Raw genomic sequence first — 26,617 nt, 5'->3', positions numbered from 1 at the left:
CCTTACAGAATCTGTATTCTCACTTTTATTCTTCTTATCCCTGAAACAATATTCTGACCTTTCATCAGATGTGTTGACTGTGTCAGAAAGTGTTTAGCCTGAAAGCAGCTCTTCTATCTCCTCTGCCTGTGGATCTTCGCTCTCCTTTATCAATTCTTTTTTGAACATCAGCTTTTCAAAAGCTGTTAGGGATGTGATGTGAAAAGAGGGCAGTTTGAATATTCGGAAAGGTTTTTTTTTTTTTTTTTTTTAAGACAGGCCTAAAGCATCATCTCCAATTACACTACTCAAACGTGTTTGCATATTCAGTATATTGAAAAAATAGACCTGCTGGATGTGGCTTAATATAAGCAGCCTCATAGGCGACATGCAAACTCTTTAACAATGTGCTGGAGAGAGATACCTTATTAGCCTTTTTATCATTATTCCTCCTGATCAGTCTCCTCTACCAGATTGTTGTCCTTCACCTAACTTTCCTCTTTATCATGTAGACACAGACCGAACACACTCTGCAGATGCCTGTGGCTCTCCGCTTAGAAAGAAAGTTGGTCGGTTGTGAAAATAAAATTGAGACCACTGATGCCAGGACTGACTGAGAGAGTGGGCTATGTTCTGACAGATGTGGTGTCATGTCAACCGAAAGGCAAAGATGTGTTGAATTAATGAGGCCAGGTGATGGAGAAAAGGAGCAGAGCTGGAGCCAACAACTCTTGCCTGCAGTTTACTGGAGACCTGGTGTGCTTATTTAAATAACTGCCTTGATCTCACTGATCACTAGGCTAAAGGCTACTTAATTAAAACTAACAAGCAGTGCATTAACACCCTGTCGGCACGCTGACACTGTCAACCTGGCTGTACGCAAGCAGCACCCCCGGGGAGAAGTGTGCACTATTCCAGATCCAGGTGAAGCAGACATTTGATTTAAAATGCCACAAAGTAAGATGGCAGGTTGGCTTTTTTCTCCTTTTTTTTTTTTTTTTTGCAACCTGATTGAAAGGAAAGGCATTTTTCACTGTCGGGGTGGGTTAGGAAAGAGCGTACGTGTGTGTCTGCGATGTGTATGTGTGCAGAATAAAAGCGACATACCCACCGAGGAAGGCCAGCCTTGAGCTTTATAGACGGGTGCTTTGATCAGAAAGGCTGGCTCACCTTCATCTCCTCATGGACGTCGTCACTGGATGCTGATGATGCTGAGCGCCCGTTTCTCTGAGGAGGCTGAATGGAAGAAGGAAAAGGTTCAGGGAAAAGTGGAATAGGAAGCGTGTGTGTGTGTGTGTGTGTGTGTGTGTGTGTGTGTGTGTGTGTGTGTGTGTGTGTGTGTGTGTTACTTTTTGGGTTTCCCCCTTCTAATTTTTTTTCCTCAAAGAGAGAGAGATGTGCTGATACACAATTTTTTTGATAGTGAGACACATTCCCTTTGATTTTTTTAAAATAACAAACACTTTTGAATGACAAAAATTGGGGTGTAAAATTTCACCATGATAAATATAATGGTAAAATGCTAGCTTCAGTTGTTACCTCAGCTATATTATTTTTTGGCCAACTTATACTTTCCCCCCAAAACCGCCTCATAAAATCATTTGGGCATTTTCCTCAATCTATGTATAATATGTAAAAAATAAAACTGTTGATGTAGATGTAGAAATTTATGGGGTATAAGACAGTAAAAGGATCACTTCCAGCTTTTTAAAATTTTAATCTTATTGGTAAAGTTAGCAAAGTTCTCAAGTTTTTCTTTTCCTTTTCTTTAAAGCTGACTGGTAGGTCTACACCTGCACTTTTTATTTCACTCTAACCACTGAAATTGAAAGTCACTGAAAGTCAGTTTATTCAGTGCTTCAAAAATAAGTCCCCAAATTAGTGCCCCAGTGCGTTTCAAGTTGCAAGACCTCGTCCCCGGAGGCTTTTACCCATGTCTTTGTTATTTCCTCTAAAGTAACAAATGTCCCTGCATAATGAGCAAAACAGTCCTGCGGAGCAGGCAATGAGTAGCCTGTCCGCTTCCGGTTAACGGTCCTCTCCGCTGTTTGTGAATGACTTTGTGACGACCTCTGAGGCAAACGCGCCCCACACCACCCAACCTTCTCTCTCGTTCGCAGGAAATGGAAATGGCTTAGGACTATCGGCGTTGCCCCGGCAACCATCTGAGTCCCCCATCTCGCGGTGGAGAAATGAGTTCTGAACAGGCTCGAGAGAGGCAGGGATTAAACATGATCCCGCGGACGGACTGTCAATCACAGCCCTCCAGCAGCCTTCCCGTGTTCACTCAAACATCTACGCTCAAACATAAAAAAGGTGCATTTAAAAAAAAAACCAAAACATGTATACATATATTATTATTTATCGATAACCACAAGTTCATAAATAAAATGAACTGATAATGAATTCGGCCTGTGCTGTGTTCTTTTTTGTTGTAAGCTATTAAAAGCAAGAAACTCTTTTCTATTAAAAAAAAAACCAAATTCGTTATCCAGCAGCGGATTTAGTGGTGGTCGTTATATTCCAGTGCCAAGAGGCGATGGATTAATTTAATTAGCCTGGCGAAGATTAATGACGATGCATAGGCCTTTTGTAGATAAGGCTATACACTGTTAAAGAGGGTGTGTTGTTTTCAAACACCACTGTGTGTCCAATTTGGGGAACTTTGGAGTGTGGCTGAAGGTAATCAGAAAAGGGGGGAAAAGTATAGCCCTAAAGATTTTATAGGCTTCAGCTGGGGTTTATCTTTGCAGGCTCAGATAAATCTGAGTGTATAATAGCTTCACACACATTGTATTATTTTAATTATTTATTTAGTCTTTGAAGCCATAAAGATGCTTATTTTGTGTGGGTGATTTCTATAAACCGTTGGCACACTGTAAACCAGCGAAGAATGGGGTAGGCCTACTGGAGATGTTTGCTGTGATTAACGCACATTGTGACACCTTTCCAGGTGTCTTTATAATTCCCTTTCGTGCTGCATTGTGAGTGCGCGTGGCGAAAATGCGTGGCACTACTATAAAAGCAGCTTTGTATTAAATGTGCGTGCTCTTCCTTTAACAGTACAGCAGGTATAATAGATCCTTACTGTTCCTGGCTTCTGCCCACTTAACACAAAAGTTTTACTTTTCTTTCCATGTTAATTTATTTGGCGTCTAGAGTGACAAATCATCTATTAACTCCCAATCAAAATAAAGAAATAAATTATATGTCCTGCACAAACGTGCTCATATTAATTGCATGTATAATTCTGATGCGATTCTGAACTATTCCAGTTACCCGCATACGGAGGCAAAGTGTCCAAGTGATTTCTATCCCCATGCTTTAATAAAACTGTCAGAAAAAACAGGCTAACTGGTGTGCATGTAAAAAACAATACACTTTCTTTCTCAGAGCTCTATTCATGATGGCGTTACTGTCCTTTTTAGAAGTCTCAACACGTGGCTGCCATCTTGAAACGTCTTTGGGCACACATTTGGACAGTTGTTTTAAAGGATTTCCTAACCTCAGTGGCCACAGGGACATATAACTGCACGTATAGAATCACAAGTCAAATCTGATCATAAAAACGCTTAAAATGTTTACCGACTTTGCCCCAAAATAAAGTTTTAGTCACCATTAAAACAGGAAATAACACTAGAATAAACACATCAGGTCACGTCCTATTAATGCAATAATTTGTACTTTAATATTTCTAAAGTTTGACCAGATGAATTAAGTTTACTCTTTGTATTTATTTTACTACCTTATCACTTTCTTTACACATGTAAAAGTGAACAATTCCTTGAACTTTTTCGATGTATCAGTAAATGACCAGATAAAGATCATTTCGAGAAAACACCTTCAAAAGTGTTTGTATTTCCTACTAAATCTCTCGATTAATAAATGTCTGATTTATTTGTTATTTTATTCCAGTCATGGTGACACAAACTACATTTACACACAGCGGCAAATAAAGAATGAATTCCCTGGAAATCCCTGCCTGCTCCTGGAGAAGTAGCTAATCACGTTACAGTAACGCATTATTGGTGCCAGGCTGGCAGGGAAGGCTGGGAGAGCGAGAGAGGGCGGGGAGAGTGAGACCCCGTGCAATTCGATATTTGCCTCTTTTGACAGTCATTTAAAGGGGATCTGGAGAAGCCGATAGCCCGGGACTTACACCCCTCCAAAGGCTTTCGGGACACTTTAGCCCGACTCGGCTCGGCCCCGCAGCGCCAGTGAGTCGCCAGGCAGGGTGTAAACGTTAAATGTTAGCTATTTGTTCCGTGGATTGCGAGGAAAATCAAGCCAGTCTTTCATTCACCCCCCCCCCCCCTCTCTCACACACACACAGAACTCCGCTCCCCCCCCATCTCCCCTCCCAAGCTTTCTTTCTTTTCCAGACTCCACAAACAGTCATTGACTAAAGAGGCTTAGAGAGACTCCTAATAATGCTTTAACGAATTAAAAGCAACGGAGAAGTTTTAGGAGGAAAAAAAGAGGGGGAGGGAGGGAAATGTTTAGTAATTGCTGAGACTGTACAGACAAAGAGTCCTGACGCAGTGGCACTGGAGGTTATCTGCCATCGTAGTGGTTCCTTATCAGCGGATAAATATTTGTATATCATGGCCAAACTGGAGGGGAAGGAGGAGGGTGGGGTGGGGGTCTGCAAAGCCCCCTTGTGATTGTTGCAGCTCAGGTAAGCTAGATGGATATAATCACTGTATCCACCGCTGCATCCTCTGCAGTGGAGCAGAGCTGCTGCAGTGTGGGGGGTCGAGCCGCTCCAGAAAAGCCTCTTTTTTTCAATTATGGGGTTAAAAGAGTGAGAGAGTGTTTAATAAACGACTGCTCATTAAAGCGAGAGAGAAAGCGAGAGCGAGGGAGTGCATTCCCTTGCAGATAACGGGCAGGTCGCATTGTGCAGATGTCTCCTGGGAAGACTCCTGCACTGGATGTTTGCCCCCAACCCCACCCACAGCCTTGCATCTCATTAAGCTCATCTCCACATCTCTATCTGCAGTATATCTGGGGCGCACCATCAGCCTCCCATCAGTGCGGATGTGGCCCTTTTCTGCACGGACAAAAAGAGTAAGATTTCAGGGGAGGTGAATTAAATCGAGCTCTTTTTATTTATTTTATATTTGGAGAACCCTTTAATCAGCAACCATTAATAATTATCTCCTTGCTTTCTCCCACCCCCTTACCCCGTTTCATATGAAACCGTCACTGGACTACCAGTGGCCACCCAGTACAGGATTATGCACAGCCAGGAAAAGAGGAGGAGGAGGTGGTGGTAGGGGAGAGAGGGAGAGAGGAAGGGAGGGGGCTTGCCTGGATACCCAACCGCCTGCAAGTGTCCATCCTCGGTCTGTTTGACATGGCAGCGTCCCTGGGTATAAAAGCGATAAACATCTGGTGGCGCTGCCAGGACATTGGAAAATGAGGGATTGGGGAGAGGCGGTGAAAGAGGCGGCGAAAATACAAAATCATAATGAGAAGAAAGATGGGCAGAGAGGGAGTGAGAGAGGGGGGCAGAGAGATGCTGATCAGCTAATTACAGCTGCAAATAAAATGCAAATTTATCCTGGCACAGTGAGCATGCCCAAGTTTAAACATAGCGCCATCCAAAAAATCCAGAGCTGCGCTGGCGCTGCGCCAGTGACGACTTCCAAACAAAGGCTGATTATCCAATAATAATAAATTATTATTATTACTATTAGTATTAACCTTATAAGGAGGTGCATCTTCGTTCGGTGTTACACCAGGGTACACCCGCCATCCCTTTGAATAAAAGAATAATCGTTTCCCAACAACAGTGACACCACCATTCAGTCTACCAGTTACACACACTGTGTGTAACTGTGTAACCCCCCCCCCCCCCCCCCCCCCCATCTCGTGTAGTGATTAATGATACATCGCCACCCAAAGATTAATCATGGGAAATTAAAAAATAAAAATAAAATAAAAGTGCTGGAGGTAACTGCAGCTGGATCAGGTGGGCTCGGGATGGCTGTGGAGGGTGGAGGAGGTGAAAGCCAATGAGCTCCATCGAATCTTTTTAGATGCAAATATTTTGTTATCTCTACTTTGCTGCACTGTTTTTTCCTTCTCCCGTGTTTATGATTAATTATCTCTTCTTGGTGAAAAATAAATCATGCGAAATTAGGATCTAGCTGACTCCACCGGCGTAAGCAGAGATGGCAGGTCGATGTTGTTAATTTCAGGTTGAAATTGACACACTAATTATAGTGCAGAGTGCTGCTGGAACACTAGCAGGCAAGATTATACCTCTGTGCTTCTATTTTTTCTTTCTTTCTCTCTCTTTTTTTTTTTATCAGATCCCCACCCCCCTTATATTTTACCAATTAAAAATCGTAAAGGCATTTCATTGCCCCGGGATAAAAAAAAGACAGCCTCTCTCCTAACATGGCCATCACTTTCCCCCATCAGATTCATTGTGATGTATTAGATGCAATAAATTATCCCATGTAACAAAACATGGCGAGCTGAAAGGCTGATAATCTGCAGAGGGGAGATAAGGATTCATTATTCCAAATCATTATGAATCCAGCGTTGGCTGTGACTTCTTTCTTAATCAGCTTCTGTGATCCTGGATACGTGAAGGGAGCAGATAAGAGCAGAGTCGTTTATAATTCTCCCCACCTCGGCCTAATATTTTAAAATAAAATCGCAGGGAGAAGCCGCCGTAAAACACACACACACACACACACACACACACACACACACACACACACACACACACACACACACACACACACACACACACACACACACACACTGGCTTAACGTTTGGAGGGTGAACAGGACGAGAATAATAAAACACATTGAGGAAATAAATAAGTAAATAGATAATACGTGGCCCATACATTTTTGGCGCTGTTTTGTCTCAAATTAAGGTCATCTTATTCGACATTTACAGCGAAGAATCATGTAGGCAGAGAAAGAAAGAGAGCGAGAGAGAGAAAGAGGGAGAAGGGGGGTGGGAAAAAAGGAGGAGATATATACTGCACCGTTTATTTCACATTTGGAGTGGGAAGGGGCTAATAAAATTTAGGCTACACCGGGAGTCTATAAAAGCGGGTGACCGTAAATGATTTACTCCATTTATGCACTAACAGGGGCTGAAAAAGCGCCACGGTACACGGGAGGGGGGGGGGGGGGGGGAGGAGGAGGTTCGCTACTGCTGCTGCAACCTCAATCTGCAAAATTAAGAAACTAGGAAAAGAGGGGTGATTTAATCCGGATGTAATGGTGAGATGATGACACCTCATCCAAACTGCTGTGTGTCAATAAATATCAGATGGCTGTGAGACTAATAATAATAATAATAATAATAATAATAATAATAATAATAATAATAATAATAATAATAATAATAATAATAATAATAAAAGGCTGGTGTGCACAGACTCTTGCTTTTTATTACGACCAGTGTACCAATAGAGTGAAGGGGGGTGGGGGGTGCTTAGCTGTTGTCAGCTGTCACGCGGGAGCTCGCGTCAAATTCTACATTAATCACGCGATTTCACGGCAGGAAAAAAAAAAGAAGAAGAGCAGGAGGAAGAAGAAGAGAGGCGAGTGACTTTGGACTCAGGCTCCAGGCCGCATGCGCTCTCGTTAAATCCCTGTTAGAGGAAGTGCAAAACACTACACAGCCTCATACCTCTAATGTGACACTGTGGGGCCTGTACTAAACTCTAAACCCGTTTACAGTCTCTATTTAAAATTAATTAAGACTCGATTCCACCCCCCCCCCCCTCAAAAAAAATGCATTCCCCCTCTTTAAAAACAAAACTGCTTTTCACATCCGCCGCCTAAAATTAAACGTTATTTCCCGCCTTTATTTAATTGTACCCACAGTGAACAGGACCGAATTGATTCTGGTTATTTTCCTCGTAATTAATCTTTTTATTACACCTATAATGTGCTTTAATCGCGAGCGCGCATGAATGCCGCTTTAATCATCGTTTCTCATCAGCGCGCTCATTTATCGCATCCGCATATTAACTTCATCTTTACATTGAAATCAAATAATTCCCCTGATCAAAAATAAAATAGAACATAATTTAAAAAACACTTTATTTACCTCAAAAGCAGATTAATAAATCATTAAAATTTGACGCTGTCGTTATTCTGTAATTCTATTTAGACACTGGGTGGGATTCCATAAATGAAAAGCTCGGCTCGTCCCTGTGTGGAAGAAGGCTGCTGAATAATTCATTGATTTTTAAAAAAAAGACGCATTTGGCTGTAGTCGCGTTCGTAAGTTTATACAACGAGGTTTGCGCCAATTATCTTTAATTTATTACCTTAATTGAATTTCTCCCCCAAAGATAGATTTGGGTGTGATCAGTTTACATTCTCCTTCAAAGAGTCAATGCGCATCATGAGAGATACCAAGCCTCCAGCATCCTCTCCTCTCCTCGCCTCTCCTCTCCTCTCCTCTCCTCTCCTCTCCTCTCCTCTCCTCTCCTCTCCTCTCCTCTCCTCTCCTCTCCTCTCCTCTCTTTTTCCTCGGTGCATTTCACAGAGAGAAGGATCGGATTTGCTTGGTGCTCCTTTCAATCAACCATGGTGTCAATAAGCAGGCTGGCCGGCCTCTATATGCTCAGTGTGTGTCTCTGTGTGTGTATTGGTGTGAAGCTTTTGCTGTTCGTAGCCTCGATCAGATTTTCAGATTTATTGCCTACATATGTATATTTTTCTCTCCTCTTTCTGAAATGTTTTTTCTGTAATTGCTGAGTAGTTTGTGAATCTTTTTTTTGGGGTGTTGATTAGACACCGAGCAGCTATGGCTTCATCTGTCCTTTGTGGCAGGGGAGAGAAAGGGGCTCCTCTCCTAACACAAAGGGACGTGCAACGTGTTTCTGCCACTGTGAGGGCTTGTGTTCTGCGGTGAAATATCTGCAGAGCACAAGCCCTCACAGTGACAGAAACTGTACAGGCACCACATAAAAGCCTATATAGATAATAGCCAGTTACAGTTACACAATATACAGTTGTGCATTGCTCAATCAGAAAAAAATCACGTGCAAATGCCCACAATCGCCTTTTTCTTACATATAATATAATATAATCTTACTTTCGTTCGGCTTGTGTGCCAATATTGGGCGTCTCCTGAATTAACATGATCACCTGGATACAACAAAATGGGGTTAAACACAAAAATAGTATTTTTTAAAAATAAGAAATCTCATTTTAAATCGCATCGAAATCATAATAAATGACTGTCTATTATAGATCACTTCTATTTTAACCCTACAATAGATTCCCATTGGTTTCTACTGCCGTTCTATTCCCATAACTTGCTGTGCTTTCAGACCCGGAAGAGCTGGCGTGTTCTGTACAGTAAGTACGGTAAAGAGGCCGCCTTTGGTTGGCCCGTGTGCTCGTGCAGCCTGCCCGGTACAGCCTATGTGCGCGCGTGTTTCCTCCTCGCGTTGAGTTGTGACGCTGTGACTCCGGGACCGAGGGCGCGCGCGCACCATCACCGCCGCCGCCACCACTACTCCTAGCGCTGTGCTGAGAGTGTGTGTGTGAGTGTTTGTGTGTGTGTGTCTGCGTGTGTGTTTTTCCCCTCCCCGTCCACAGCTCCTCGCCCTCTCGTTCTTTTTTCCTCTGCCTCTCTCTAAATGCCATCGGCGCCTCCATCTCTATGTCACTCTTCCTTCACGTCTGCGGAAAAAAAAGCCTCCACCCGTCCAGCGTCCACTGCAGGTCAGTAAATATTTAGATTTGCTCTGAAGCCGCCGCATCCTAAATGCCCCATCCAATGAGCTGCCGCTTCCCTCGGTGGCTTTGTAGCCTGTCTGTGAGCTCACTGACGGTCTGAGAATGATGGGAAACTTTTGTGAATGTGCTTTTTTTTGGGTGCTAGATTAAATGACTATAAACGAAAATTATGAGTAAAGCGGTAACATTCTTTTAATCTTTTTTTTTGACTGGACTTCAGTGAAGCCGGAGATGAAGCTACCCGTTACACCTTCATCTCTCCCCCTCAACATCGCTCTGTGTGCACTTGGTGGAATTTAAAAAAAAAAGAAAAAAAAGGGGGGGGGGGTATTGTTGACAATACTGGCTACAACATCCATAACGAGCGCCATTGTTGCGTTTAATGCTAACTGCTTTCTCTATCCTTTTATTTATTAGCAGCGCAAGCGAAATTTGCTTTGGTTGGCCGGGCTGATAATTAAGCTAGCATTTCTTTTTCTTTGGCTCGCCTGAGTCAACGGATTGATATGTAAAAAGGCTAAACGACAGCCGGTTTCACTTCTTAGATTATTTAACCTACACCTAAAATAGCACAGATGAGTGTTTTTAGCGACCCATTACCTCTCGCATTACCTGGTGGTGCAGGCGAGAATCCCATACAAGCCGTGAAATTGATCTGATTACCTTTGCCGGCGGGTCATAAGAAGGAGCTGGGCTTGCTGAGGCTGCTTTGCACCCCCACACGCACACACACACCCAGCCCGTTATTAGTTTCCTCCATCTCGTCTTTGGTCCTTGTGTCTCGAGATGGCGGTGTGTTTGTGTGAGTGCGAGAGAGGGAGAGAGCCGCTGTTTAGAATGAATAGGAAGCTAAATCAGGGGCATCACACGCGCACAGTCACGGGCCAAAAAGCTCCAACGGTTATTTGCACGCGGGGAGCAGAACACGAGAGAAACCCTCGGACACCTTGATGTTTTTTTTTCTTCCCTTCATTTTTTCGCTTCTTAGAAAAGAGGATAGGATTCGATAGGATAAAAAAAGGATAAAAGGATAAAAAATACGGTGTTATTATTAAAATAATATAAACTCGGATTAAAAACGTAGAAGAAGAGCAGCGGACCGCTCGAGCGGATAGCACTTTCACTCCAATTTCCCGTCACAATCGAAATTTCGTTATTGCATGAGGTGTCAGAGAGGCTGCTAGCACTCCGAGCTCCACTTTAAACGCATTTAAATCACAAAGATTAATAACATAAATAAAATAAAATAAAAAAAAATCAGCCAAACAATTTAGTGCCTGAATGATGAATGACTTCTGTTTGGAGATGCACAAGACAAGAGGTGAAAAGGCCCTGCACCTCAAATGAAAGATTACATCAGTGCGTCTGGCGAGACGTGATATAAAGATAAGAATCACAACTCAGTCAATTGGCAGCCCCCTTTTTTTTCTTTGCTCTTTTTTTTCTTCTTCGTTGGGAAGAATGACACAAAATCTGATGTGCTAGTTTTCTTTTCTTTTTCTTTTTAAACACACTCGAAGAAAATGTGATCAATCCTTCAGCTCTTGCTCATTTAAATCGTTCTAGGAAAGCCAGTTCTGTTTTTAAGTTTCACGCGCCCAACAAGCAGAATTTTACGCCCTAGTTTTGTTCTAAGAACCAGACTTGGTTCCCATGCTGACAGAAAAGCAGCCCCACTTTTTTCTTGAAAAGACTAGAAAGGTGACAAATGACTCACTGAGTAAGAAACAAATAGGTTACCTGCGGTAATATACGGGTTTCAAAATGTATAAATGAGCGCTTAACCAGTAAAAAATATCACAATTTACAGCATGACTATAGCCCGTAGCATTTTTAATCACTGGCTGGGCATCTCTTTTTTTTTCCACAGAAGCTCTTTGGATTATGTTCTTATATCGTGTGTTTTCTTGCGCCAAAGTGCTTTTTGATTTAAAAAAATATTTAAAAAATTTATATTTCACAAAAATTAAGTCTAATTCTGGCTGGGTATCTTAGCTCTGTGCGTGCCAGAATAAATAAAGATACGTGACACATTACGACCCAAGATAACAGGCCGTAAATGCGCACACACGCATGCGCACAGGCGATTTTTTTTCAATATTATTTTACAATAGAGCTTCTTGCTTCTTCGTGGCTCTAAATGTACCTCACACGAGCTGCTACTCATATCATTTGAATTTATTTTCCTTTTCAAAAAAGTATTGATATTACTGTAGTGGTAGCAGTGGGTGAACACTCACTGGTGGTGGCATAACTGTTACACCATGTATTAATATAGTATGATTTTTATCTCGCTGACCTTTGATTAATCAGCTGGCGGAAGGAAACTTTTATTTATGAGGGAAAACAATGATTGTAATTTTGTGAACACGGGACGCTGAGGAACAAAGTAAACACACACACGCACAGACACAGACACACACACGCACGCACATGCACGCAAGCATTAGACGTTATCTAAAACATTTGATCCCCCTAAACACACACACAAACACACACACAGGCAATGGAATAATCCGTTCTTGTGTTAACTGCAGTGAAGAGAACAAAAAAAAAGTGGCTCGATTTTAATCAAAGCTGGCTAACATAATCTCGCAGAAATTATCTAAGCCATCAAGAAAAGGACTGGACCCTCGCCCGCGTTTATGAATAAACCTTTAACAAATCTTTGCGCACAGCATCGGTGCTAGTTGTAGGCCATTAACTACAAAAATAGACTAATGTGGGCTCGTTTTAGCCCCTCTCGCTTTTTCGTCCTCACACACACACACAGAGAAAAAAGAGCCAAAGCCACCATTTCTCCCTTCGTGACGACAGTTTAGGATTAAAAATGACTTTTCCCCCCCCCCTTTTTTTTTAAGAAAGGGAGAGGCAGTCTTATATCCCGCGCTGAATAAGCCCCGGCGTTATTGACACCGAGGCTTGGGGACTCAAGTGATGGGATGGCTTCCATGTCCCATTCTCTAAGCTTCGATGCATCCAGTCAAGAAACAAAAACACATAATCGGGATTTTAGGCCACATTTTACCGTCGTGTGTTGCCTTCGAGCACCTATAACGGCTACTTTGTGGATAACGCTCCGCGATACTTTTTTCAAGAGGATAATTACACGAGTCGGCTGACAGCCTGACAATGGCAGCTACAGCAGTTTGCGTCCAAGTTCAGTTTCGGGCTTTGCCTGTGTGAGAAACGCTCGCTCTCCCTCTCCCTCTCCCCAGGTAGGGCTATCCTGGAGAGAGGGAAAAATAGCACGCTTTGCCAAGTCCTCCTCTGCCCGTGCTCCCAAGCGCTCGGTTAAGAGCAAGCTTAATAATTTCAGACGGGATTGAATGAATGAGCCATCACCTGTCCGCATGCAACTGAGGACTCACCTGCTAAATAATCTGTCTGATGGCGTCTTCATTGATCACCTTAATGCTTTTATTTATTTATTTATTTGGTACCAACCCCCCACTCTAAGGAAGTGACCCCCACCTATTATTACACCCACAGCAAATTCATGCCAATACCTACGTGGTGCGAGGGCGTGCGCGCTCCCGCAGCCGCCGAGAGAGGATTCATTTCCTGACTGTTTACACCGCGGTGACGTCACTTCCAGTGGCTGCCCCCAACACACACACACTGCTACTATTACACACCGCCAGTCTGACAGTATACGCAGATCAAACCGGGATTTAGACATAAAAAACCTCCCCCCTCCCACACACACCTGCCCACGGGGAGGGATACAGGGGGACTGTTTCTCAGGTGGAAGACGTAGGGCATCATGGCCGTGTCACGGCGCACACATCCTTTTAAATTCCAGTTTGTTTATTTAAAAAGAAAAACTGGTCAAAGCGAGGCGGGCTACGGTCACTCGCAGTGCGAGTTATCAATGCGCGTTATTCACTGTTGTGAATAAATCTTGACATCGCTCGTTGTTGCTCGTCTGTCTGAGCTGCAGTGAACAGGTTGCAGCTACCGCACAGATACCGACTGAGTTAAGTAACAGCCAGTATTAGCTTACATTATAACTATTTTTTTTAACTTTTCTTTTTTTTTTAAACTGGAGGCTTAGTCACCCAGGCGTCCCTTCGCGGTGAGGAAATCGGCTCAGTTTGGATCTGCCATTAGAATAATGTGGCTGTCACCGCGAGAGGACGCACTGTCACAATTTTAAGAGCATAAATGTCCCGCAACATGCCGTTGGCCCAGAGCAACAGGCTCTGCAGCGGCTTCTGCTCTTCTCTTCTTGCAAACTGTAGCAGGAAAAAGCGCAGACTTTAGTGGCTGTTGTAATAAGTTTTTTTTTCTTAGAAAAGGAGTTTAAAACTTTTATTTTTGGTTATCATTTTTATACTTGTCAACTTTAATGACGCTGAAGGTGAATTTATAAGTTTTCCCTTTTAAGTTTATAAACGTAGGTATCATATTTTATAGATTAATTCAAAATAAAATAACTTCCTACAACACGAGTTTTGCACACCTAGCACGCTTGCATGCATAAGACAGCTGTTAAGTGTATAAGGCCTTACTACAGTACAATTTTCATATTTAAAACAAATATACCTCTTTTGATGAGTTCAGAGAAAAAAAACAAACAAACAAACATTAAAAAGGTAATAAATTCTTGCAGCTCTTCTATATCTTCCTTGGCCAAATGTTGTATTCAATTAGAGCAGGCCCCTCCCCTTAACTGATGACACTGACAGACCCTCCTTAAGTTGCGTCGCGCCACAGCTGTCTGCAAGCATTGAGCTGCCTGGCGCCATCCTGAAAGAATGCCTTCACTGTAAAAAAAAAAAAAAAAAAAAAAAAAAAGAGAAAGAGAGAGAGAGAGAGAGAGAGAGAGAGAGAGAGAAAAGGAAAAAAAGAAGGGGGACTGGAAGGAGCAAGAGAGAAAGAGAGAGAGAGCGAGAGAGGTAGGGCAAGGGTGAGTAAGCAAGAGACTCACAGACCTAGAGGGAAAGAGAGAGAGAGGAGCGGAGTTAATGGAGAGGGCTTCAACTGCGCACAAACAGAGATTTGATCAGTGAGTCTAACTTGCTGGTGCTGGTCAGTGCGCAGTGAGGCCATCCACTGCAAACAAGCCCTGCCTGCGCCCCGTGCGAGCCTCCGCTACTTGTTGAGCTGAAACACTGACTTTTTTTTTTCTCGCTGTTTGTTTGCTAAGAGGAAGAAGTTCAGGAGCTCTGCGTGGGACCGGATTCCATTTTGGACGTATTTCTGTGACAGCACCTCAGTTGCATTTGTAATGTTGGGTATGTTCCCTGTTTAATTTCTGTCTTTGTTAAAAAAAATTTTTTAAAAAAAAATCGCGTGTGAATTTGCTTAAGCGTGAGCGTCCTGCCAAGTTTTAGAAGCGTTGCATGTAAACAAATGTTAGAACGTAAGACAATAAATTCTCCCCTCTGTCTCCAGGTGATCGGAAGCAAGCGCGGAACCTGTGGATTTAACAAACACGCGGATTTGGGACAGTTTATTTCTTATCTTTTGACTTGTACCAGTTTGCTTCAGCGTGCATGAACATTTGCTAAAGCAACGAAAAAATATATCTAAAGAAATCAAGCGATGGAAGTAAGTGCGGACCAGCCACGATGGATAAGCCATCATCCCGCGGTGATGAACGAACAGCATCCTGGCTCACATCACCCGGGCCTCGGCCACTCATACATGGACCCTTCGCAGTATCCCCTCGCTGAAGATGTGGATGTACTCTTTAATATCGATGGACAGGGGAACCACGTCTCTCCATACTATGGAAACTCTGTCCGAGCCGTCCAGAGGTACCCTCCTCCTCCACACAGTAAGTAAACGGCCTGTTAAGGCCTTTTATTTAATCATTTGCTCCCTTTATTTGTTTGGATGCCCGTGCGTAATTGCAGGCAGGCTCCATTACAGCTCGGAATTATTTTCTCACTGTGACCCAGACAAAAGAAAAAAGGAAAAAAAGAAAAAAAAGAAACGAGTTTCGATTTTAGCCCGGGTTGATTCGACTTATAAAACTCAAGTGTTGTGAAACCACGGCGTGAATATGTGTAGTTTACGCGTATGGTTTCTGAGTATGGCTCGTACTGAAGTCAATTCCCGTTTAAAGTTCACAAACATGAGCTGACTCATATGCTGGTGAAGTTTTTTTTCCTTTTTTAAAAGCTCGTGCCCAATTTGTTTTCTGGATCGATCGAGTGTTTAGTTACGGATTTAAACAAATAGACGTGTTGGCACAGAAACCAGAGATACACCTGGAACACTTTGGTATTTATGTTTTTTGGCTTCTGCTCTCACACTCCAACTGTCTATTTTCTAATGTGCCAGTCACTGACGCGTAGTCATTTATGAAGTTTCCTATGATGTAGGCTTTAACTTCCTCAACAGTCGAGTTACTTTTGAATTACATGCATTCATATGTTGCATTTAGGCCCGCTCAATAGGAAGGTTAAAGGGTAAATTTACGCACGTGCGTGGCCACATGAAACTCTCAGATTTCTACACACTAGAGGGGTTCAAATAATTTCTACGTGTAAACAAACTGTCAGGATTTTTTAAATGTAGAACTGGATGTTGGTCACAGTGAATGATTGCTTCTGTGTGTGGAATAATTAAAAATAATAATAATAAAAAAGAAATAAAGAAATGTCACCTGATTTGTTTGCTTAATTTGTGTGTAAAGCTTAAATCCTGCTTTTTCAGGCCTGAAGCCCGACAACTCTAAATGGCAATGTGTATTTGTTTTTACTGCAGAGTGAAGTCAGGTTGTGATCTTTTCTGTTGTTTTTCTGTGCTGCCTCAGGTAGCCAGGTGTGCCGTCCCTCATTACTGCACGGCTCTCTGCCCTGGCTGGAGGGGAGCAAAGGAATCCCCCCGCACCACAGCACTTCTCCCTGGAACCTGAGCCCCTTTCCCAAGAACCTGCACCATGGCTCCCCGGCCAGCCTGTCCGTCTACCCCCCAGCCTCATCCTCCTCCTCCCTGTCTACCGGTCACTCCAGTCCACACCTCTTCACGTTTCCCCCGACCCCTCCCAAAGACGTATCCCCGGATCCGGGCATATCTACCCCCGGCTCCAGCAGCTCCGGGCGGCAGGAGGATAAAGAGTGCATAAAGTACCAAGTGACCCTGGCCGAGAGTATGAAACTGGAGTCAGCTCACAGCCGGAGCGTGGCATCAATCGGAGCAGGGTCATCCTCTGCCCACCACCCCATCGCCACATACCCACCCTATGTCCCTGAATACGGCCCAGGCCTCTTCCCACCAAGTAGCCTGATAGGTGGGTCATCTTCTAGTTATGGTTCCAAAACAAGACCAAAAACAAGGTCCACTTCAGGTAGGCGTGCGCTTTATTACATTCCCTTTTGATCTAACAGCATTCCCCAGAATTGCAGCCTTTAATGATCAGCCGTGTTTAATATCACATAGATTTCTAAAATAAATGCCCATAATCAGCACGTTCATCCCTCACATGGAGGTTTAAGGCCGCAGGAGTCAGTTTAACCCAGACAGTCGCAAAAATACCTCACAGATTTCCCTTAATGGTCTGATTTAAAAAAAAATCATAATAATATGAAATATAATATAACACCAATAAAACAAATATAAAATACGTTATATTTATTTTTTAAAATAAATAAAAAATAAAAAATGGGGGAAAAAGATTAACACCATTGACAACTGAAATAAAAAAAAAAAGAGTTTAACTTTTTTTTATATTGAGGTAAAAAGGAAAAAATCATGACGCAAATGATTTCCGAGTTGAACCATAAATAAGGTCATTTTTTCATCTTCCTCTGCACTAACAGAGAGTGGGAGAGAGACAGAGGGGAAGCCAACTCTCTGGGCTGTGTCGCCCCGTTTATATGTTTAAGATAATCCCATTATTGTCGGACCAGTGCACGCCACAGTTGCATTGTTTACCCAGCGGTAGAGCACCGGATACTGCTCGTTCATTCACAGGGAAAAAGCGGCTGAACCGTCGCCGTGGCAGAGTGCACGAACCACCGAGGGGAGGGAAAAAAGAAGACAGACAGACAGAGAGGAGGGAGATATTTACAAATTGTGAAGAGGGTGGGTAATTATTTTAAAGGTTATTTCAGCGCCGCTGAAAACCAGTTTTCTGTAATGAGATTAATATCAGCGTCTTTGATGGGGTGTATAGAAAACAGAGGATTAGTTGATGCATATCATCGGGATTATTCAGCAGTATACACTGGGCCATTAATGCAAATAAAGATGTGAATTCCGGGATCATGTGAGATAATGTGCAGTTAAAAATATTTGGCGATCTGAAGAGTTTCATTTGGATGTTTTAATCGGGTCTTCAGTGCGGCAGTGTAAACTCAGCGCAGCGCTGAAAGCTTTTCTCCCGGAGCACCAAGCACACTGTGCAAAACGGTGCATTGCAGAGGCCTGCTTTTCTTAAGTCACATGCATTGGATCAGTTCCTGTTTGATTTCTGCAACATATTATCAAGCCAAAAAAAAAGAAGAAAAAAAAAACAGAGAGAGAAATAGCAACACACACTTTCCCAGGTGCTTGCATGTCTGTCACATCTAAACGACGCGGCACGACCCGGACCGACGCATCTCTGTTAGTCTTTGTGAAGAAGTCGAGCTGTGTGTGTGTGCGTGTGTGTTTGCAGCTCGAAAAAAGGGGAAGTGTGGCTGCATGCCTGAGAATGCAAAAGGCTCTCGGCGTTGCACAAAAGCCCTGTGTGAGTGAGTCTCTGCTTTCAAATAATCTGACTATGTGTGCAGCGAGCTCCCTTGTTTCAGTTTCAGGCCCCCGTATACCATAATCCAACTGTTAGTGCGCGTCTCACCTGTCGGTGTCACTAGAGAAGTGCCAGTCAAACCTGCCCCCCCCCCCCCCATTTCAAAATAAAAGATTATCATTATTATTATTATTATTATTATTATTATTATTATTATTATTATTATTATATAAATTTTCAATAAAGGGAAATTTAATGGCTCGGACGAAGGCGGATTTGATTAGATTTATTTTAAAAAATTGTCACGCTCCAAAGTGGATTTTGCTCAGTCTGAAAATCCTGCTCAGAGACTCGCAGTGTGAAAAGTTTTGTGGTTTACTGAAATAATTTATGCTTTATGGACCTTAACACAACTGCTGTATTCGACACCAACACTAACCACATGTGTTTAATGTGTGCGTGCGTGGTGTGTGTGTGTGACAAATAAATCTACTACAAACCTTTCTACTTTCTAGTTATTGTTATCAATATCATTATTGTTAATTACTGGTACTAGTTTGTCTAGTTATTATTATTAGTCGATGTCATTATTAATCGTTCTGTGCTTTACAGATATATATATATATATATGTATATATATATATATATATATATATATATATATATATATATATATATATATATATATATATATATATATATATATATATATATACTTTTCTCTAACCTCTTTTTATTCTCAGCATTGATTGCATGAACCAGTTATTGCTGGTTATTTTAAGGACCAACTGACCTGGACACTCTCTCCATCTTCTGTTTGTGTCTCTGTGTGTGTGTGTGTCCGTGTCCGTGTGCGCGTTGGCTCTTGCAGAAGGTAGAGAGTGTGTGAACTGCGGGGCCACGTCGACTCCGCTGTGGAGGCGGGACGGTACGGGTCACTATCTGTGTAACGCCTGCGGACTCTATCACAAGATGAACGGGCAGAATCGCCCTCTCATCAAACCCAAGCGACGGCTGGTACGTTTCCACCATGTTTCTCTGTTGATGACATTTCCGTCTCTCTCTCTGTTTTTCCCCTATCCAGGAAGAAGTAGGCCTATTAGCTGCAGGAAATTGACTCGACAAGTGCAGGTCTCTGCTTTAAGATATTACCACAGAAAAAAAGTGCAGTTTTTTTTAATGCAATGACAGTGCTACTTTTTATTTGCTAAAATTGTCATTGATTCACACAGTAGGCCCCATGTATATCATAGAACGCTACCTGTGGCCATCAAAGCTTTACAGCTATTGTACGACATCTGGACTATTTCCACTTGTAGTACCTTATTTACGTCCTGCACAGTGTTATTTAACTTTTAAATATTTAATTTAAAATTGCACTGCGAGCGCCTTAGGTTTACTTTTTTTAAAAGAGAGATTACATTTTCTATCTTTCATATTTAATTGAGCAAATAAAACAACCCCCCGGGATAAAACAAACAAAAAACAAACAAACAAAACAAAAGACCCCCCACTCTGATTCTAATTAAAGGAACTGAGCATGGCTGCAGTTCTGCACTCTTTACAGCATCCTTTTTTTTATTTCATCTTGTAGGTGAGCCTATATTGTAGCTATAAGCAGACCTTTTTGCTTTCCAAGTGCAGCTATTTTTACAGTTATTTTGGGGAAAGCCCCTCTCATCAGAGCTTACATCTCTTATGAGCTTCACAGGAGTTCCCCACTCTTTGAAAAAAAAAAATCTTTCGAGGCAAAAATGGCCGTCCAGACCTCTTCTGCTCTGGACTTCTTCTCTTTGCCTCTATAATGTGAAAACCCGACTACTCAGGAAAGAGCTGCCGGATATCTGAGCAGCGCAGATAAGTCGCTTTCAACAACACAAGCCCCGCTTCCCCAGTCAAAACATAAAGGCTGAGGCAGCCCGAGCCAGGCCAGACAGAGAGCCACGACGAGAAATTGTTTAGCGTTGTAATCACCGCTTAAATACACGAGGATGCTCAGGTATGGGTAACAACCAGGTCAGTTTGACCTTGAACCTCTTTCTCGCGGAGGTGAAAAGGGTCAGGAAAAAACTGTACAGGCCAGAAAGTGAAATTTAGCACGAAGATAAGATCTGCGAGCCGAATCATTTCTCTATGAAATCACCACAACGTGTAAATACCAATCCTGTTGACCTTTCATTGCTGATATTTAAAGTGTTGGCTGCGAAGAAAAAAACAAAATGTTGGAAAAATAAGAAAACCGGTTAAACTATGATGATAGGTTAAGTGAATAAAAATAGAGATTTCAAAAGGTGTGTTCCCTCACTGTGATTGGGTATTCACAGCGATCAGCAGCAGGGGTTATTGGGCCACCACGTGTGTATAATTGGAAATTCCTCCCTGAGATAATGTAGTCCTTTACGTTAGCGTGTCCTCTGCGGTCACCTGTCTATTGATTGTTTTTAGAGATTATAACATCAATGTCAAGCCACTGCAGCAAACTGGCCTGTGAGGCAGGCAGCTGAAATCCATCGGAAGACATGACTTTCACTGTGGCAGGATGGAGCGAGGGTTTTACTCTCCTAGTAGCCTGCAGCGAAGCCAAAAATACCCACTTCTTTCTTTCTTTCTTTCTTTCTTTCTTTCTTTCTTTCTTTCTTTCTTTCTTTCTTTCTTTCTTTCTTTCTTTCTTTCTTTCTTTCTTTCTTTCTTTCTTTCTTTCTTTCTTTCTTTCTTTCTCCAAACTGTGTGCTTTTAACTGGCGTGCAATTATTGCCATGTGGTTCATTTCACCGCATCATGTATTCATATTTTGTGCGCATATTGGAAGAATCCAAAGCATACATTCCAGACGAGGCCTTTTACGTTTAATAGATGCCAAATCTATACGTTTCATCTCCTTCCTTTTCCTTTCCATTGTCTGACGTCACGTGTTGGCTTTTTTTAAGGAGGGGGTTAATTTAATCACATTTAATAGCTCTCCCATTTCAAGGCCCTGCTTTTATGTGTTCTGTAAATATTTATTCTCCAGGAGGTATGAGCTCTACGTGGCTATTTTTAGCCCCGGGTGAAAGCAACCCTGTTTTCCTTTTTTAAATTTATTTCTTTCCTCATTGAAAAAAAATTTCAGCTTGCACTAAATGCAAAAGAAAATGCACTGGGTAGAGATATACAATGTATATACTGTCAAAATAAAAGCTTCCTGAATGTTTCAAGCAGCTTTGCGCAATGCTGGAGTGAAAAATTAAAGACTGTATTTAAGCAGGTATAATAGAAAATGCATGTGTTGTTTCTTTGTTAAATCAATCGAGGATACCATGGATACAGGGCTGCTGAATTTACACCAATTTATCCCGATGACTTAAAAATTCCACAGATATCCTTGCAAATCCCTCTTAATGAGTGCCACATGGCTATTTCGCGTAAGGAAAGTTAACTAGTGTGTGTATTTTTTTAAGCCATATTTAAGTGTTAAAACGAGCCCTGAATGATGGTATTAAAGCTGTTAGAATAAACCTCAGTGATGATTGGGTCATTGAGTGGTCATGTGATGTTTTTTTCTTTCCCCTTTCCCTTTTTTTGGCCTGTCTGCGTCGTGCAGTCGGCAGCCAGGCGGGCAGGGACGTCGTGCGCAAACTGTCAGACGACAACGACGACGCTGTGGCGGAGAAATGCCAACGGGGACCCGGTGTGCAACGCCTGCGGCCTGTACTTTAAACTGCACAATGTGAGTAATAAACCTTCACTGGATATCTCTCATAACTATCGAGGCTTGCCTCCAATATTTATTCGTCCAGCTCCCATCTATGTCCCCCTTCTCCTCAGATCTGCCTTCTTTATTTCTCTCCCATCACGTCCTGCTGGGCACCTTCCCCTCTCTCCCTTTGAATATTTTATCTGACTTGTCCCTGCAGAGAATTTCCGGGGCACGGCGATAACAAATACTGTAGAATTAATATGATTTATTGGCAGTAAGTGCGAATCTAAAATGTATAAGACCTAAGTGAACTAAGCCCGCAGCCGCCTTGCTTTTGAATATTAAAGAAGGGGCTTAATTAAAATTCGATTAATTTTTTTAGACCGTTTTCCCCCCCTTCTTCTTCTTCTATTTCTAGCCTTTTGGTTCCATGCGCGCCAGGGACTCTGAGTCCCCCCTCTGACCACCAATCCGTCTGATTCGTTTTGGGTTGGTTAGTGCCTCGCCACATCATTTCACATCCTCAATCTGAAAACCCCAGGGACGCGTTTATCTCTCCCTCTCTCTCCTCTCCTGTGCACAAAGCTGTCACTTTTAATCAAACTGCCATTGTGGCTGAAACTAATAATAATAATAAGCAGGATAACTGCTCTGAGGCCACATGTAGGTAATTTTCTTCCCCCTTGTACAGACAACAGATAGAGGTTGCCTATACCCTTGTGCATAAGGGGAAGAGTATCCTGCTCTGCTGGCCAGCTTGTCACGCAAGCGCTCTCTGTTAAATCATTTTCCCATGTTACTTTTGGCACATTGTGAGGCGGTGCAGAAGCAGATTCAGACCAAGGTTAAAAGGAGAGTAGAATAATATTTCCCCGTTACATATTAGCATCTGAACTGACCCCGACCTTGGTGTAATTATGAAATTAGTTTCTTTTGGTAAATCCAGACTTCTGTTGGGGTTTGCTCCCTTTGAAACAAATTCCACATTCTTCATGGAGAATTTAGTGGAGTCCCCGCTGGCCTGCATGGGCTCCTAATGTGTGTAAGTGTGAGCGTACAAAACACCTGATGGTAGCAGTCTGTTGTCCCGTAAGCTCAGATAAGAAGCTTGTGAAAACAGAAAAGTTGCCACAAACACAAGGTTGTGTTAACACCCAAAACATAGATGGCCTTCTCCGAGTAATCAGGGGTTTTCTCACTGTGCCTGTAAGGTGTCTTTCTCATCTTTATATTTCTGAGAGGTGTACAGTCCTCACACTTCTGTACGGACGCTGAGGTTTCAGGTGGTTAGCTGCTGGTTTTTGGAGGGAGGATGTGAGAGCTTGCACTGTGCATTCTGTGGGGGCCATTGACTCAAATGCTTTTTTTTTGATATGCTCGGGTATTGGTGGCCGAGCACACGCTGGAGGCCCAAGAATTGTTTCGCGAGACGGTAGACATCTCAGCATCAAAGAGCGGAGGCTAGACTGGCTTTCGGTGGGTGTAGCATGCCCTAGAACTGGAATCAGGGCACGCAAGGCAGAGAAGGTCACCCAGTATGGAGTCAAAGCTTAGCGAGTGAAACCCACATCACTGGGGGGAAAACAGATCTGTGCCCTCCACTAATCATCGAGGCCGCTGTTTAAAGAGTCAGCGAAAAATGCCAATGTCTCAGACAGCTCGAGAAATCCCTGTTCCCATTTCCCCGGGAAGAACCACTGAGAAAGATCAGGAAGCCAGTCGGCCTCATCCACCTCCCTCATAATCCTGCCCACAGTCGGAATTCCATCATCCAGCTCTCATTCCTCGCTAAAACCTATGCTGGAATATGGCAGCTGGGGCCATTTTGGCCAAGAGTCGGCCACGCGGTCGAGAAGGAGGGTGGAGAGAAGGACTTGGCCGACGCTGACAGTCGTCATGGCCATGTGTCTCTGTGGTTGACCGGCTGCACATTAGCTGCCAGACTCTTCTCCGTCTGTGTTCTGCACACGCTCTCTCCATCTTCCCTGCACCCCCCTCCTCCCCTTCATCTGTCCTTTTTCTCTCTTTTCTCTTCCTGGCATAGCTACAGCCTTAGATACAGTCCAGCTTATAGGAATCAACATTCATATCCGACCCAACACACACACACACACAAACACACATTCTCACAGTATAGATAAACAATCTTGTGTTTCGGGATGGGACAGCCTGATTCGCCTCGTAATGGGACTCCATTACATATCATTATGTCTGTCCAAAACCCCAAAATCTGCCTCTAAGAGAACTAAAAAGCTCTTTGTGCACCACATTTTTCTTATTTACTCTGAAACTCTGTGACACCCCTCACTTACGGTTTGTTTTGCTTTAATATAAATCTCATACTGGAATCTTAAATTTTAAGATTCGTATCTCATGTGAAATGTTCACGAGGACCAAATACTCATCTGCCATCTTTTTCTTTCTCCTTTCGAGAGCAGATCAACCGACCTCTGACCATGAAGAAGGAAGGCATCCAGACCAGGAACAGGAAGATGTCCAGCAAGTCAAAGAAGAGCAAAAAGGCCCAAGATAACATGGACGACTTCTCCAAGAGCCTGATGGACAAGACCAGCTCATTCAGCCCGGCCGCTCTGTCCCGCCACATGTCATCCTTCCCCCCCTTTTCGCACTCTGGCCACATGCTGACCACCCCCACACCCATGCACCCCTCCTCGAGCCTCCCCTTCACCCCGCACCACCCTTCCAGTATGGTCACAGCCATGGGTTAGAGCTCCACGCGGTGCACCACTTCTGAATCCTCAGCCTCGCCACCACCGCACCTTTCGGTACCTCTGCTGCCCTGCTTCCATATCCTAAACAACAAACTGCTTCTCGGTCCGATCTAAGCTCCCCAGTCTCACCGCCGAGCCACGGTGTGTGAGTGCGACAGGCTTTAGGCTCCTGTTCTCCTCAGTTGTATCTTATTTTTTATAAAAATCGAAGTGTACCTCTGCGATGTGAATGCTTTGCAGACTTGACTTGACTGTGGCGCACCGACCTCCAGGGGGACGTTTTTTTGTTTTCCCTCCTCCCCGAGCTGCCACCACCACATTGAGGCTGTCCTCCCAGCTGATCCACACGATAAGGAGCTCCATTTGTGTACAAAAAGCCATTTTTCCACACTTGACATCACAAAAAACTGACATTAAAAGAACTTTTGTGACGCCCTCTTCCTCAATGTCCAAACCCGACTCTCTTCACCTTGCACCTGTGTAACAGGAAACCCCCCCCCCCCCCCCACCACCACCACCACCCCCTTCCCGCTCCCTTGCTTCCTCTCCCTCTTCTCCTCCTTCTGCTGAAGATGAGGAGAGACAGACGTTGAATATATTTGTACAAATTGTATGAAATACAGTACATTTAATGAAGACTTTTTAATTAAGTAAGAAAAAAAGGAAACATGCCCCTGGGCAGCTAACAACAAGAAGGGTACGAGTCGCAGCAGGTGGAGAGACTTGCCACCGGAGGAGTGAGGAGAGGCTGCCTCCGAGTCCCGGAGGAAAGAAAAAAAAAGGGAGGAGGAGGTGAGGGAAAGACTTTTGAGAAAGGGCAGGCCTCGGTTTTTGCCTGCATGAATTGTGTTGCATTAAGTTTGCAGAGAGTCAGCGGCTCCGGCTGCAGGCATCTCTCTTCTTCTTCTTCTTCTTCTTCTTTTTTTTTTTTTTTGGATGTGCTATAGGTCTCGGGCAATTGGTTTGTGTTGAAGCGCGCACGTACAAGCACACACATACACGCACACACTTACACGCACACACTCGCACACACTCGATCACCTGAAAGACTTTCTTCCTGCCCACAGATTATATGCATTGTGAAAAAAGTTCCTGTATTTGTTATTTGTATGTATAAATCAGAGTACCAAAAATACGAAAGAAACAAAGATGTAGAATTATTTCTTTATGTTATGCAGACTGAATGGTTGTAAAAAATTTAATAATAATCACTAGTGTAAAATATGACTGCTTTTTTGTTTCGTAATTTTTTTTTTTCCTCTTTGAAAATAATAAACTAGTTTAATCTCTGTTGACATGTTAGCTGTGGTTGAGAGCTGTCTTTTCTGTCTGCCTCTGTGCTGTGTGATCTTTGACACATGCTCACACACCCCCACCCACTCACCTACCCACCACAACCACATCTAGTAACGCCCACCTTTTTTTTTTTTTTTTTTTTTCACCCAGCATTCACAGGAACAGCTCTTAGGTCAGTTGAGCACAAACAGGAAGTGAAGGAATAAACAGCAGCAATGGAGGAACAAATCAAATGGCAGGGTCAGACAGGCCACTATGCGCGGGGCACCATGGGCTCAAGTGGCTTTTGTGTCATCCGACAAATACATAAACACATCGCGACCGACATGCAACAAAAAAACATCTGTCGTACACTGAGCGAGAAGGACCCAACAGGAAGAAGCATCGTTTCAGGCATTTTTCTTGCATCCTAATAATGACTAATAATTAAGTCAGATAACAAATACAGGCTGATATTAATTTAAGCTGAGAAATACTGTATATTCCAATCATATACATATAACAATACCACAT

The 26,617-nt window shown here is 43.1% G+C and overlaps 1 protein-coding gene and 1 long non-coding RNA gene across 11 annotated transcripts; one reads left to right on the top strand and one right to left on the bottom strand.

Moving 5' to 3' along the window:
* Positions 1–199: 199 nt before the first annotated feature.
* Positions 200–9,396, bottom strand: LOC113009181 (uncharacterized). Its single transcript, XR_013902554.1, has 2 exons — positions 9,065–9,396; positions 200–1,215 (listed from the first exon to the last, which is right to left on the bottom strand). It is a non-coding gene; the product is annotated as an uncharacterized LOC113009181 (long non-coding RNA).
* Positions 9,397–9,558: 162 nt separating this feature from the next.
* Positions 9,559–26,110, top strand: gata3 (GATA binding protein 3). 10 transcript variants are annotated; one of them, XM_080291233.1, is made up of 7 exons: positions 9,559–9,699; positions 14,867–14,954; positions 15,115–15,499; positions 16,484–16,960; positions 19,485–19,531; positions 21,981–22,106; positions 24,515–26,110. In XM_080291233.1, exons 3-7 carry the CDS (start codon positions 15,265–15,267, stop codon positions 24,803–24,805), a joined length of 1,176 nt encoding a protein of 391 aa, XP_080147359.1. In that variant the 5' UTR covers positions 9,559–9,699; positions 14,867–14,954; positions 15,115–15,264; the 3' UTR covers positions 24,806–26,110. The 10 variants fall into 10 exon arrangements, with proteins under 10 accessions (XP_080147359.1, XP_080147357.1, XP_026003141.1 ...); XM_080291231.1 differs by lacking the exon at positions 19,485–19,531 and adding an exon at positions 19,272–19,417 and having other exon boundaries at positions 16,484–17,017; XM_026147356.2 differs by having other exon boundaries at positions 16,484–17,017; positions 19,272–19,531.
* The last annotated feature ends 507 nt before the right edge of the window (positions 26,111–26,617 follow it).

The sequence above is a fragment of the Astatotilapia calliptera genome, chromosome 17, assembly GCF_964374335.1.
Source record: "Astatotilapia calliptera chromosome 17, fAstCal68.1, whole genome shotgun sequence".
NCBI lineage: Eukaryota > Metazoa > Chordata > Actinopteri > Cichliformes > Cichlidae > Astatotilapia > Astatotilapia calliptera.
This window is presented reverse-complemented; position numbering and strand designations above follow the sequence as displayed.